Below are 15,347 nucleotides of genomic sequence, written 5' to 3'. Positions count from 1 at the left end.
ACAGAAATTGACTGTGCAGCTGGTGGGCAGCTTGCACCCCTCGTTGACATCTGACTATAGCAGTCAAAGAGCTCTTTGCATCGGGTTTGAACCCTTGCACATGTAAGATGAACTATCCACTTCTGTCAGGCAGTGAATGTTTCTGTACCTTTTAAAAGACATTTTGGACTCTGGTGAAGATAGATTCAGGTGGGAAGCTGTGTTGGTTTCAAGCAACAGAACAAAGCTTCGAGTCCACAGATAAATAGAATCACAAAACTGGGAAACTTGTAGAACATTTCAACCTCCCAGGACACTCAGGAGGTCTTTATTGCAAACAAATTTTAGAAACAGATTGGAACAGGAGATTGCCGAATTACAAGTTATTACAACACTCAGGCCAATGGAACCTCCAGGGCTTAACAGAGATATCAGGTTCCTATCTCAATACACAGGCTAAATAACTCAGTTCTCGCTTATACCCAGGATTAAACTTTGTTGGTCTTAAAGGTGCTGCTGGATTCAAACCTTTTTGTTAACTCTTTTACTAGCTGTATGTCAATTTGCTGTTATGAACAGGTCTTATAACCTGCTTTAATCCAATCTTATCTATACTTATTGCTCAATTACTTACAGGTGGGTAGCTGTGATGGTCTGAAACAGCAGAACAAAGTTTGAGTCCAGTGTATGCAGACTAATCTAAAAAAGTGTGCTTGTGCATGAAAGCTTATACCTTGAATAAAACTTAATTGGTCTTGAAGGTGCCACTAGGTTCAAACGTTGTTCCATTCAGTTACTTGTGCATCCTGACTGTAACTAGACCTTCCTGGTAAATTACTCTTTCTCTACCTGCGTATAATGCTTGAAAAAGCCTTGTTTCAATGTATCTGAAGAAGTGCGCCTACACAAAAGCGGTTATACTCAGAATTCAACTTCATTGGCCTTAAAAAGTGCCACTGGACTAAAATTTTTGTTTTGGACTTTGTTCTGCACAGCATTTTATGACGTTTGCAGGTGGGAGCTTAAGAGTTTCAAGCACAGTAGTTCAGCAGCCCCCCACCCCTCATTCCTTAATCCAGGTACTGCTCCAGGTTGATAAAGAGCACCAGGGATGGAAAAGCTGAACAGGGCTCAATTAACATTGCAGGAAGCGATGGCCCTGCTCCTTGCCCCACAAAAATTATTTCCCTGTAAGGCACGCCTGTCTTCCATTACAGAACTTATGCAGGATTTCCAGAAGAAATCCCATCCAGTCACGTGGGCAGGGGCTGTGGCTTTGTGGAAGAGCTTCCGCTCGCCCTGCAGAAGGTTCCAGGTTCAAATCCCTGGCACCTCCAGTTAAAACAAACCAAGCAGCAGGTAATGTGAAAGGCCCCATTTCCTGAGATCCTGGAGAGTTGCTGCCAGTCTGTGCAGAGAGTACTCATCTTGACGGGCCGATGGTCTCATTCAGTAAAATGCGGTTTTGCGTGTGTTCACGCATGTCATTAATCTGACAAAGATTTGCTTTGCTATGTCACATGTTTTCAGATTCCCATCTCCCCTTGCCCAAGGCACTCGGAGGAGGCAGCTGCAGGACACTTCAAGTATGGCCACCCTGCTCGTTCCCCTGACCAGCATGGGTGCCTTGCAGGCTGGCTGTCCACGCCCCGTGGCTACATCCAATGGAGTCCTCATCCCAGGCGGGGTCAAAACCAAACAGCAGGAGTCTTAACCGTGGCCAGCCTCCATCACCCGCAGCAGTCCAAGGAGCACCACTGGCCTCTGAGCTTCTGGAACCACTTCCTTTCAAAGCCAGCCTTCGAGTCGGTCATTAGGGAAGCCAGAGCTGAAGCGCCGATGCATTTCACCTCTCCCTGGGCGTCCTCCTTGAGGTTTTCAGGGGTGAGATCCTCTCCCATAACCTGCAGGGGAAAGCGAGGGGGAGCGGAGAGGGAATACTAATTAGCCAACAAGCCTCAGGCTCAGCTCAAGCAGCAGGAGAGCCTGCAGATGCTCAACGAATAGCGCCTGCCGTCCAAAGAACTTCAAGACTTTGATTATATTGCAGCTGACACAGCTTTGGTCTGGGTTCGTAGACAGTAACCCCCTCACCCCAGCAGTTGATTTATATACCTCTGAGGAATTTCAGGAGTAGTCTGAGCCGCTGAATGGCGGGTTACATACAAAAAACACACAAGAACACAGTCTCCAGTTAACCCTCTCCCGCCCATTAAAACCTCGTAAAATTAGAGGAAAAGCCATATGGAGGAAATAACATATTATGTAACAGCCCTTATTATCAGCCAGGGTAGCTGGAGAGGGGTGTGACATTTGACCACACTAATGGACTGGCATGGAAATCTATCTTCCAGGAGGGGAGCCCTGATCCTCTCCTACTACTTGCCCTGACTTCAACCATGGACCTGGCGGAAGAGCTCCGTTTTGCAGGCCCTGCAGAAAACCGAAAGCTCTCCCAATTAAAATTATGAAATAATGCCACTGAAAACACTTAAAAGAAAATAACACTTGGAGGAGGGCCAGTTACCGTTACTGGAGGTATGCGAGACAAAACAAGTTTACGTTTGCTGTCTTTAGGATTGTACAGTTTCATTTTTGCTATGTAAGGCATCTTGAGGAGGTCTCCAGAGGGGCAGAATATAGATTTTACAAAGAAACCTCTACAGCAGGCTTTCTCAACCAGGGGTTCGTGAAACTCTGGGGTTTCTGGATGGCCCTGGAAGGTTTCCTGAATGGGTGGGAGTTAATTAAATTTTAAATATTTTATTTGATGCCAGAGTTACTGGTAAGGGACTGGGTTGTAGGCAGCTCCTTGTTGCTGGCCTTCATCGGAAAGCTCATCAAAGTCATTACTGTCTGATCAGCCTAGACACAGCTCTATATGATACATGCAGACATGGCCAAGCACATTTAGCATTTCTGAGCAGCATAGTGGTCACAATGCGCCTGCATAATTTAGCACTTCCCAAACTGAGTTTTTATGTTAGCCCCTTAAAGCTGGGAAAGGCCGGCTGTAAGAATGAACAGGACCCCTTGTAATTAGCAGGGAAGCAGCTTAGCGTCCCTTATGGCACCAGTTCCTTACTTCCCCCTGCAGTTTGCAAGAGGGGAATATATATAGGGGAATATATATAGGGTTATATATAGGGTTATGTCCAAACCACCTAAACGGGAATGATTTATTCAGGGCCTGTAATTAGCACAGACCAAGGGTGGCCAACCTGTGGCTCTCCAGATGTCCATGGACTACAATGACCATGAGCCCCTACCAGCATGTAGTAGCAGGGGCTGGTGGTAATTGTAGTCCATGGATATCTGGAGAGCCACAGTCTGGTCACCCCTGGCATAGACCCATATGGAATCTCCACTCACCTCAGTCACCAAGAGCAAGGTGTCTCTCCTCAATCCAAAAGATGCAACTTTATCTTCAATTTCCTGCTGCGCTTTTAAGTTACTCTCTAAAGCGAAGGAACACTGATGCGATTGGAGGAGCTGGAGCAAGAGCCTGGGAGTGGCAAGAATAAAAAAATTAAACACACCTATACAGATAGTGGGATCAAAAGAGCTTTGACAGTTTAAAAAAAAACCCAGCAAAAGGAATTAACAAAATTAAAAGGTTTGGTTTGTGGGGAAGGGTGTGTTCTGGAGAGTTTTCACAGTGTCTGTTCCCATTGAAGTGGAGAGAGTATCTACAGTCTGCTATTTATTTACAGGAGATGGAATGAGCAAGTTTTATACAGGGCTACCAGATGGGTGGCCCAGGCTAGCCTAATCTCATCTGATCTCAGAGACTAAGTAGGATCAGCCCTGGTTAGTATCTGAATGTCTCTTGCCTTGAAAACCCTACAGCAGGGGTAGTCAAACCCATGAGTCCCATAGATTGACTACCCCTGCCCTACAGGGTCACCACAAGTGGGCTGAAACTTGATGGCATTTCCCACCACCACAGACAGTCCTAAGTCCTGCAGGTGGCAGGGGCTCATGGGAGCTGTAGGCCATGGACATGTGGAGAGCCACAGTTTGGCCACCCCTGTAGCCTAAACAATTCTGGACAGATGGCAATTCCCATCTCCCCCCCTACCTTTGATTGCTTATCGGTGGGCTTCACTCCTTTTGTCCACAAGAATCCCTCTCACGGAAATATCACAGAATACAGACTAAGCTCCTCCTACTGTTGCCAAGGGCACACCAATCAGGATGAACCTATAATTAATCATTGACTTTATTGATACCCTGACTTTGCTCCCAATGGGGCCCAAGACAGCTTACATCATTCCACCCTCCTCCGTTTTATCCTCACAACCACCCTGTGAGGTAGACTCGGTGGAGAATGTGTGACTGACTCAAGGTCGGCCAGCAAGCTTCAATACCAGTGGGGATTCAAACCTGGGTCCCCCGGATCTTAGTGCGACACTCTAACCACTACAGTACGGTAACTACTAAGGTTATTTTATTGTATAACTGCATTTTACATTATTTGACCACTGGAAAAGACCCTTAGGGTTGGAACGCGTCTGGTCTCGCTTCCTCATATGTTCCAAGTGTTGGTGTTGATTGCAATATACAGTACAGAATCATGGAATCATGGAAGGGACCTCCATCTAGTCCAACCCCCTGTACAAGGCAGGAGATATAACAGATATCAGTGTTTTTGTTTTTTATTATGTGTACTTAATTATTATAAATATCGATATTTAAAAAAATCTACTGATAAGGATTCTTGTCCCTTACGTGGAACATCCACATAAGGGGCGAGAATCCTTGTTCCCTGGCCCTCCCTCGTCCCCCCCACCCCCACTCCCTCTCCCTCTCCTTACCTGCTGGCTGGGATGGCCCCACCCTTGCCAGTCTCCCAAGGCTGCCCCTGCTCTCCAGAGGGTGGGAGCGGCCTTGGAAGAAAAATTTTCTGCAGCTCAACCTTTAGGTTCCTAACATCTAAGGATTAGGCTCAGGCTCCCCAATAGGTAAACTTAAGCAGAACAAGTCTCACCTCCCACCATCATTTGTCAAAGTACAAGTGACAGGCGCAGGTATGTGTGAACAGGCCACTTAAAACACTTGCTTTCTGAACTCATCTGCTCTACCAGACCCTCCCCCCCCCCCCACACACACACACAGAGAAAGCAAACACTTCACTTTCCATGTCAGACTATCACAACTCTGGAAACATTGAAGTGCGTGGGTGTATCCAGCCTCCTTGCTGAAGCGAGGCTGGTCACCCAAGAGCCTGGAGGAGAAATCTGCATAAGTCACTTTCCACAGAGGAAGGAAAGTGTAATAAAAATGCAAGCACAATAACGAAGGTCAGACGTGCATCATGTTCCATATGTGAAAATGTTGGTATTTGGTACAGTACCTTGCTCTGACAAAGGAAGCACATGCGTACATCCAAATTTCTTCCTGTCCCACCGAACCAAGCGTCACACCTTTCTCTGTGTGCTGGGGCTCCAGTTTTCCCAGGTCAGCGAGGCATTCCTTTAGTCTTTGGTTTTCCTCACCCCTCCTCCAAGGGTGCTTTTTGCAATGTCGAAAGCCAGCTCTGTTTCCAGGGGCCTCGGATAAAACAGCCGAGCCGTCGTGTTGCGAGAGATCGCCTTCCGAGGCCAGCGGGGGAAGTGGATGAGGCAAAAGGCTCCAATAAGCCTCAGCCAGCAGCTTCCAGTGTCCAGAGTGAAAAGGATGTAACGAAATCAGTTGCTGCAAGCACTCGATCATTTTCTCGGCATGGTCCATGGCGCGGAATACGGTAACCTGCAGGCCAAGGGTCGTGGTTAGGTGGTCGGTGTTTGTTGCTCCGCTTTTCTGGGAAAACAAAGTCAGCAGAGAACAGAACAGCCCTTTTTTTACAAATGAATTTTATAAAATAGAGAAACAAAGAGAAGTCCCTTCTTGGCTCAGGTAACTCCTACTCAAACACTTTGATTGGCGCCTACCAACTTTTCTGCCAACTCACAAGGGAAGTGTGGTGGTATAGTGAGAATTCCTATCAAGCCATAGCTGACTTAGGGCAACCTCATAGGGCTTTCAAGGCAAGAGACATTCATAGAATCATAGAGTTGGAAGGGGTCACACAGGCCATCTAGTCCAACCCCCTGCTCAACGCAGGATTAGCCCTAAGCATTCTAAAGCATCCAAGAAAAGTGTGTTTCCAACCTTTGCTTGAAGACTGCCAGTGAGGGGGAGCTCACCACCTCCTTAGGCAGCCTATTCCACATTCAGAGGTGGTTTGCCATTGCAGGTCTCTGCACAGTGACTCTGGTATTCCTTGGAGATTTCCCATCCTAATACTAGCCAGGGACGACCCTGCTTGGCTCGCGAGATCTGACACGACTGGGCAAGCCTTGGCCATCCAGCTCAGGGAAATCATAAAGACAGCCCCCTTTTAATCCCCCCTAGGCCTGTACCAGAGAGTCTGGAAGCGAAGTGCACAAAAGGCCACATGGGACGGTGCTATAACGAAGAAGAGAGCCCCGTCTTCCTCTTGCGTTGCCAAACAGCCACTTAAATTACTCCACCTGGCAGAGTCAACTTATAGCCATGTGAGAGGCCAGTTTTCTCTATGCTGCTGCTGGTCCTTCCTACGATGGAGATCCTGAGAATACCAGCAATAAAAAGGCACAGCCAATCATTCTTTTTCTTTTGCCATCAAGCCACAGTGGATTTAGGGCAATCCCGTACGGTTTTCAGGACAAGGTATGTTCAGGGGGTGCTTTTTGCTATTGCCTGCCTCTGTGTCATGAACCTGATATCCCTTGGCGGTCTCCCATCCAAGTATAACCAAAGCCGACCCCTGCTAAACCTCTGAGATCAGATGAAATCAGGCTGGCCAGGTCAGGGCATGCTTTTTAATGACAACCTTATATCAAGTAAGGAAATCAAGAGCTAGTGCAATTGAGTGGTCAGAGCATCAGACCAGGATCTGGGATCGCTGGGTTTGATCCCTGAGTTGCAACACTCACCCTCTCTCAGCCTCACCTACATAGAACCATAGAGTTGCAAGGTACCTACAGGTTCATCTAGTCCAAACCCCTGCAGAATTCAGGAAACCTCACAGGGCTGTGGTGAGAATAACAGGGGGAATTGCCTGTGTGGCCTGGAGGAAGGGCAGGAAGGAAACGTGCGCTCTAGGGAGACAGAACAGGGAAAGGGACCAACCAGCATCTCTGCAATCTCCAAAGCTTCCTTGTGGCGCCCCAGCTGAGCTAGGCAGCGAGCCCGACTCTCTTGTACGTCTCTTCTCATGGCTGCATTGCTGGGAGGCAGCAGAGCGTAGCAGCTGGCGTATTCACACAGGGCCTTCTGAAACGAGGTTTGTAAAGATGGTGAAAAACAGAGCTGATGGGAATCTGATACAGATGACAAAGACGCAAAGCGAGAGCAAGAGGTTCAAGGTAATTAAAAAAGGGGGGTAAGTTTGATCACCAGCCTCATACCCCAAATACCTGTTTTTATTTATTTTATTTTTGGGGGGGGGCAGGGATATCAGATTTAAATCCAGAATAAAAATGAAAGAGCAAAATTAATAAGGGGTGTGGGGCCTCTTTCTTCACCAGCCAGAAAGCAGACAAAGAAAAAGCCAGACAGCAGTCACAAGAGTTGCTCAACAGAAAATACAAACAAATGCGGTGTGTGTGTGTGTGCGTGAACATACCTTAAACTCTTGTCGATGGTATGCCAAATCTCCTCTGAATTTTTTTACATTGATCATTTCAGCGTCGTCCTCAAAGTCTGTTTCCTCACAAAACCACTGTGAAGAGGACAAACAAAGGGGGCTTCAAGTATTATTTACAAGCAAGAGACGTACCGCGATGGGCTGGAGAGCCGAGAATGGATTTGGCAGAGACACTGGAGCCTCTTGCCAGGTGCATACAAGTACGTCTTTTGTTTCAGGGTTACACACACTTCGCGTGACTGTAAATGATCCAAGAAGCAAGGCATCTTTTGAGACGCCTTTTACACTCTGGGGGAAAAATAACCCTGTCGTCTGCCTCCAATCGAGTCTGAACTTGCCATTTGTTTGCCAGTTCAGACGGCAGGCAGGTTAAGTAAGAGAAACAGAGGGAGCGCAACAATCCACAGAGTTGAATTATAGACCTTGGGCTGATCCAGCCAGATAACTCCTGCATGCTGATAAAATGCCAGCATAGTACACCAGTTCTCCATTCGTATTTCCTCTGAGAACGGAAACCGGCACGGGAATTTCTTTTTATTAGTAACGTGGTACATAGCCCTAGTAAATAAATATCGTAGCTGAGAACCTGCTTGGTGTAGTGGGTACAGTGGCAGACTAGCAGGAGGTTGGACTAGATGGCTTGCATGGCGGCAGATGGAGCCAAGTCGAAGAATAGCTGGAGATTTTGGGGGCAGAGCTGTGAGTAGGTTGGATTTGGGGGCAGGGAGTATAATGCAACGGAGTCCACCCTCCAAGGCATCCATTTTCTCCAGGGGAACTGATCTGTGGCCTGGAGATGAGCTGTTATCCTGGGGGGGTCCCCAGGTCGCGCCTGGAGGCTGGCATCCCTACTCGGGCATTACACTCCACTGGGGGTCCTTCCCCATACCCCACCCTCCACCCCTAATCTCCAAGAATTTCTCAGGCTGCAGGTGAGAACCCTAGCCCAGCAGCAAGCTTGGGCTCAGGTCTTAGTCTGACTCTTTAGGGCAGGGGTAGTCAAACTGCGGCCCTCCAGATGTCCATGGACTACAATTCCCAGGAGCCCCTGCCAGCATTCGCTGGCAGGGGCTCCTGGGAACTGTAGTCCATGGACATCTGGAGGGCCGCAGTTTGACTACCCCTGCTTTAGGGCTTTCCAGTTCCCCTTGGCATGCGTTTGCCCGAGCGTCCGTGGCCTCCCCGGCTGATCCTACCTCCTAGGGCTGTTGTACAATTTGACCTCCGTAGCCAAAGAGAACCGAGCGGGCGCCTCCCTCGCTCCCTCACCCCCTCCTCACCTGCGGCTCGCAGCGACGGGCCCTGTAGGCGGGGGGGAGCGAGGCGGGGCCCTTCTGTCCCCGGCCGCCCCCCTCGAACACCGACGCCTCGAACTCAGACCCCAAAGGCAGCTCCATCCGCCGGCCGCGGGGAATGGGGGGGTTTGAGGGGGCGGGAGGAGAGAGAGGCACCGGAGGCTCTGCTGCTAGAGCGGCCCCTTCTTCCCCACGGCTAGAAAGGCCCCAACATCCCCGTTCGTAGAGCTTGATAGAACGGACCGCGCCGGCCGGATTCGCACTAGGGGCCGACGTCACTTCCGGTATGGAAAGGAAAGGCCGCCTGCGGGCTCTTTTCCTAGACGCTCTGCCCGCCGGCATCTATGGTAGAGTCTCCGTCATTTCTAGCTAATTGCGGCCGGCAATGGGTTGTGTATCGGCTCATCACGCGCCCATTTTGACAGGGAATGACCCCCCTCCCCCACACACACGCTATGTTTCCCCGGAAGTGAATCCAGCCTGCTATTCCAGTTTTGTATCTAGAGCTTGTCAAGCATTTTCCTTTTGCTGCATGTTAATTTATTGCTTGACAAGAGCCTTGACAGGAGCCTCGACAGGAGCCTCTTGTGGCGTAGAATGGTAGGGCAGCAGACATGCAAAGCTTTGCCCATGAGGCTGGGAGTTTGATCCCAGCAGCCGGCTCCAGGTTGACTCATCCTTCCTTCCTTCCGAGGTCGGTAAAATGAGTACCCAGCTTGCTGCTGGGGGGTAAATGGTAATGACTGGGGAAGGCAAACCACCCTGTATTGAGTCTGCCATGAAAACGCTGGAGGGCGTCACCCCAAGGGTCAGACATGACTCGGTGCTTGCACAGGGGATACCTTTACCTTAATTTATTGCTTGCGCTTTGCCCATCAGTCTGAGCGGGTGACCTCTCCTCCATGCCATTGTAGCTAATGTACGTGCACACGGAAGCATGATTGAAACGTTGTTGGCCTCCAAAGTGCCCCTGGACTAAACCTTTATTCTCTTTGTTTACAGTTGCCCTCACCCTGACTATGATGTTTTCCTATAATGATTCCCTTCCATCATATGAAATGTTGTTACCAGCAGTTACTGTAATGTTATTGTAATCACTGTTCTTACTGTTGCTTCATTTGACTTCACTTATGCATATACTTCTCCATGTTCTATGTAAACCGCCCTGAGCCACGAGGGTGGCCGGTATATAAATATAAGAAAATAATTTAAATTAATGTAATACATATTTGAAGTGGAAATTATCGAGGTGATAATTTGACTTATGTTTGCCTATAACGACTTGTTTCCATCATATAATCTATACATTAAAATGGATACTAAATATAGTACCCATTTGAAGTGGAAATTATCAACATCTGAGATCTTCTGACTTACAGGACAGCCTTCTCTCATCCCCCTCAAAGTAGCCAACAATTCAGCGCACAAAATCTGCTGAAGGCCCAGTTCTCAGACAGGTAAAACCAGCCTCAACCAGTGCCAGGGCTTTCTCTGCACTAAGCAATTCCGCAATCTGCAAGATGGGAGTTGTTCCACTGGGCCTATGGTTGAGGCCTGTAAGTCACCAAGGCAACTGGCCTACCTATGCACATATGGACAAATGCAGATGGCCATACCAATAACATCTAGCCACCACAGAGATACATAGTCTGAGCATGTTATTCCCCCGCAATCATGCTCCTAGAATATTAAATGATAGTACTTTTAATTTGTTGGCTTTCATCGTTTTAATGTCAAAGGGAATTGTATTGTGTTTTAACTGAATGTATTTCAAATTCTGTAAACTGCCGTAAGCCCTCGGACAAGGGTGGTGTAGAAATTTTAATAAACAAACTAATAAACGAATAAATAGATCCAGGAGTCTACAACCCGACTCCTTCCATCATATAAAATTATATAAAATGTGGATACTATATAAGATAATACACAATTGAGGTGGAAATTAGGGGGTGGTAGACCCGGGAGTCTCCACACCGACTTCAGGTTTTCTATTTTCCATTCGTCTGCTGGAGCCGGGGCTTCCAGGCCCAACATGCGCCTAGCGCAGGGGTAGTCAAACTGCGGCCCTCCATGGCCTACAATTCCCAGGAGCCCCTGCCAGCATTCGCTGGCAGGGGCTCCTGGGAATTGTAGTCCATGGACATCTGGAGGGCCGCAGTTTGACTACCCCTGGCCTAGCGTCTCGCTCCGCGCAAAGTATAAAAGGCTTTCACCATAGAGGGGTCGAAGGGATAGAGCGGCATCCGCCGGAAATGGCTGATTTCCGTTTTCACTGGAAGTTTGAGCGACGAGGAGCGCCGGTCTTTTCCTGTCTCCATGGCAACCCAAGCCACCCGCCCAAGGTTTCTTTTGGCCGGGGAAGTCAGTCAGCCCAGGATAGGGACAGCTTTTGCAGTTGTGGGGAGGGCTGCAGGAAGGGGGAGCCAGCAGGTGAGAAAGCCTCCGTGTCTCCTGGGGGAGGGGATGGCCCCTGCACTCAGAGTCTTAGGTGCCAACCTCCAGGTGAGGCCAGGAATTTCCCCAGAATTACAATTCACTTCCAGGCTTTAGAGATAGAGTCATAGAGTTGGGGGGGACCGCCAGGGTCTTCTAGTCCAACCCCCTGCGCAATGCAGGACACTCACAACTCCCTGCCCACTCACGGCGACCCTAATTTCATGCCCAAGTGATCCCTCCACCAAAAATCTCCAGCATCCAGCCTGCCCTGGGGGAGCTTCCCCATGGCATTGTGCTCTTAAAGAAACAAAATGCAACTCATGGAGCTATCGTAATTATGTTCTTTGATTGGGGCAAAGCCGGGAGGGCAGAGGGTGGCTGCAGAAAGGGGAACATAGAAGTGGATGATGGTTTAGGAAGTGGAAATAACCTTTCCTTCTTATCTAGAGAGCTGGGTTTGATTCCCCACTGCTCCACATGCAGCCAGGTAGGTGACCTTGGCAGTCACAGTCCTGTTAGAGCTGTTCTCAGTACAGTTCTGTCAGAACTCTCTCAGCTCCACCTACCGCTCAGGGTCTGTTCTGGGGAGAGGAAGGGAAGGTGATTGTAAGCCATTTTGAGACTCCTTTGTTTAGTGAAAAGCAGGGTATAAAAACCAACTCTTTTTTCCTCTGGCTAAAACGGAAGATTGTAGCCGGGGGGGGGGGGGGGGAGGCTACTGTGTGCACTTCTTCACATGATAGAAGGATGGGTGTGGGAGGGATGCAGGGCTAGCTAGACCACTGGTCTGATCCAGCAGGCTCTCATGTCACGCATTTGGCATCTGCACACAAGAATGCTGTGATTTGCACACTCTGCCTTCTGAGGAGCTCTCAAGTTCCAATCAGAACTGGAGTGCAGATCTGGAAAAGAAATGCTAGTTTTTCTGGGTCAGATCCAGCATTCTGCTTGACAGGGCGTATCACAAGAAAATGCAGTTGGGACTTGTATGTAGGTGATGTGTGGATGCAAGTGTTAAAATGGAAGTCATGGAGCAGGACTGGGACTGCCTGAAGATCTACACAGGTGTTGCAAAACCAGGATATGCCCTACAGAGGGCTAGAGGGACCACAGGTTTGAATCAGAAGAAGAAGAAGAGTTGGTTCTTATATGCCGCTTTTCCCTACCTGAAGGAGGCTCAAAGCGGCTTACAGTCGCCTTCCCATTCCTCTCCCCACAACAGACACCCTGTGGGGTGGGTGAGGCTGAGAGAGCCCTGATATCAATGCTCGGTCAGAGCAGTTTTATCAGAGCCGTGGTGAGCCCAAGGTCACCCAGCTGGCTGCATGTGGGGGAGCGCAGAATCGAACCCGGCTTGCCAGATTAGAAGTCTGCACTCCTAACCACTACACCAAACTGGCTCTCAGTAGAGGCAGTCCCTTACATGTGTACCACCACCATGGCACATTGAGGACCCCAAGCACCATCCTCAATAGCAAGATGTTATCCTACTTGGGCTGACAGAAGCATTACTGTAAAATTCCTTACAACACTGCAAGGAATTTCTGGGCAGAAAAGGATACCTGTACAGTGCAGCAGCTAGCTTTGCAATGTATACAGGATGCATTTCATCATGGAAGCCACTGTATTTCCAGAATAATACTGGGGTTTTCAGAGAGGATGTGTATTTTTTCATGAACAGATTTAAACAATTGCTTCTTTCCTGAGATGGTAACTGATTTATAGCTTGTCCCTTTTGTTTTATTCCTCTTTAGGTCTTGTTGCATGGTGGAAACATCCCTTCCCACAGACAGGAAGCACGTCCAAGTTCACACCCAGCTACAGGTGTTTAAAGTGACGCAGTTAACTGGTGACCAAATTCTGTATCAGCCATAGCAAGATTTAGATAGAGCTAAGTACAGAGAATACACCAAGTTCTGTATAAGCCATAATAAGATTTAGATAGAGCTATATGCAGAAAACATAAAAGCAGCAGTTATATTTAAGAACTGCCCTCCTGTGTTTTACACTTAAGATCCCAGTCTTGCTTTAGACAATGATTATTGATATGTCAACCACAAGCAGGATATTCATGCAGTGCTCCCCCACTGCTGTTACTAACCAAGAACATATCGATATTTAAAAGCCCAAGACTCATATCCTCAACAAACTCAGTCAAATTCATTCTCCAACACAGCACGGAAGACAAATTTAAAACTGCAGAAGTATAAACCACAACCTTAAATGACCTCTCTCCTCCCCTCCCAGTGCTTTTGATTTAGTTCTCTTCTAAGATGGATCCTTTCAAGATGGGTCATCTAACATTAGTGGTCTAAATTCACCTAATAATAGGAGGAAATGATTATTTCTACTTAAACACGAGAAGATATTTCTCTCCCCATACGTCCCCTGGAAAGCCCTCTGCTCTTCAAGTGCCAGTTTGTTAATTCCTGGCCCCATACCTATCCACCTGGCCTCAACCAGGGTCAGGGCCTTTTTGGCCCTGGCCCCAGCCTGGTAGAATGAGTTGCCATCCAAGATCAGGGCCAATGGAGTCATCACAGTTCCACAGAGCCTGTAAGACAGCACTCTTTTGCTATGCCTACAGTTGAGACTAGGGCAGTTTAATATCACACAGGACTCCCTCTCCTCTCATTTCCCTCCTCTCCTGTCATATATTACCAGCTCCACAGGCCAGATGGAGGATGGCTGGGGGAGGGGGTTTCGTTAGTTGCTGACAGTTAATGGTTAATTTTATAGTGTTTTATGTTTTAATTGTTTTATTGATTGATTAACCTTACTGTTGTGAACCAAGAGCTGAATAATAAATAAATAAGTAATTTTTTTTTAAGCAGAAGATACATATTAAACAGGAAGCAGAGCTAGTATTGCAATCTGGGCCAGGCATATTTTGCATCCTGTTAAAAAAAACACACACATGCACACACCGGGGCAGCTGTTCCAATCCATAATAATCATGAGGCACAACAGATAAAGAATACAGATATTTAATGGTGAAAGGGAGGGAGAACAAAATCTACATACATTGATCTGTGCATATGGACTGCATATCAAAAACATGCACATTTTTTACAGGATCCTGATGCAGGAAATAGTGAATTTTAAAAAAAATATTTTGAACTCCAAATCCCTTTCTCTCTAAAAATTTCATTACTCCTTTTAGAGAATTCTCAGTTATTCAGTGCTTGAAGACTTTAATGACAGACCATATTTTTCGTTCTGAAACTAACTGTTCTTATTCAAGTCTGCCATATTTTTTCTTGTTCCTCCCATGACCACTGCAAATCTTTAGGATGTGAAGATAATGTGCATAGTTATTTCCTTGGAGACCACAGAAAACTCTGCTAAATTGAGTATATTGACAGAAGCACTACAGAACATGAAAACAATATAGCAAAGCAAAAGGAACGACAAATTGCGTGGCCGAATCTATGTCTTACGAGTATCATGAAGAAAGGGTAAATAAACAAATCTGTTGTTTCCAGTTTGGTGTAGTGGTTAGGAGTGCAGACTTCTAATCTGGCATGCCGGGTTTGATTCTGCACTCCCCCACATGCAACCAGCTGGGTGACCTTGGGCTCACCACGGCACTGATAAAACTGTTCTGACCGAGCAGTGATATCAGGGCTCTCTCAGCCTCACCCACCCCACAGGGTGTCTGTTGTGGGGAGAGGAATGGGAAGGCGACTGTAAGCCGCTTTGAGCCTCCTTCGGGAAGGGAAAAGTGGCATATAAGAACCAACTCTTCTTCTTCTTCTTAAACAATGATGAAAGTTGATGCTGAAAGCTGAGCTGAACAAGGTTCTGGTATGTTCTACTTTCAAATATATTTCCTCAGCAGCACAATCCTGAGGCACAGAAAACACCTCTAAGGAAGAACCAAGCTCAAAGTGGCTGTTTTAGCTTGCCTCGCTTAAGCAATCAGTTTGAGGTCCTGCTGCCTGTAGTGCATCTGTCCTCTGGAT

At 47.6% G+C, this 15,347-nt stretch overlaps 1 protein-coding gene across 3 annotated transcripts; it reads right to left on the bottom strand.

Moving 5' to 3' along the window:
- Nucleotides 1–273: 273 nt before the first annotated feature.
- C9H8orf76 (chromosome 9 C8orf76 homolog) lies at nt 274–9,233 on the bottom strand. 3 transcript variants are annotated; one of them, XM_077351570.1, is made up of 6 exons: nt 8,932–9,233; nt 7,631–7,726; nt 7,135–7,278; nt 5,336–5,730; nt 3,352–3,484; nt 274–1,883 (listed from the first exon to the last, which is right to left on the bottom strand). In XM_077351570.1, the coding sequence occupies exons 1-6, from the start codon at nt 9,046–9,048 to the stop codon at nt 1,710–1,712; spliced, it is 1,059 nt and encodes a 352-aa protein (XP_077207685.1). In that variant the 5' UTR covers nt 9,049–9,233; the 3' UTR covers nt 274–1,709. The 3 variants fall into 3 exon arrangements, with proteins under 3 accessions (XP_077207685.1, XP_077207684.1, XP_077207682.1); XM_077351569.1 differs by having other exon boundaries at nt 5,336–5,781; nt 7,135–7,275; nt 8,932–9,232; XM_077351567.1 differs by having other exon boundaries at nt 5,336–5,781; nt 8,932–9,231.
- Between the last annotated feature and the right edge of the window lie 6,114 nt (nt 9,234–15,347).

This window comes from Paroedura picta, chromosome 9, assembly GCF_049243985.1.
Source record: "Paroedura picta isolate Pp20150507F chromosome 9, Ppicta_v3.0, whole genome shotgun sequence".
Lineage (NCBI taxonomy): Eukaryota > Metazoa > Chordata > Lepidosauria > Squamata > Gekkonidae > Paroedura > Paroedura picta.
This window is presented reverse-complemented; position numbering and strand designations above follow the sequence as displayed.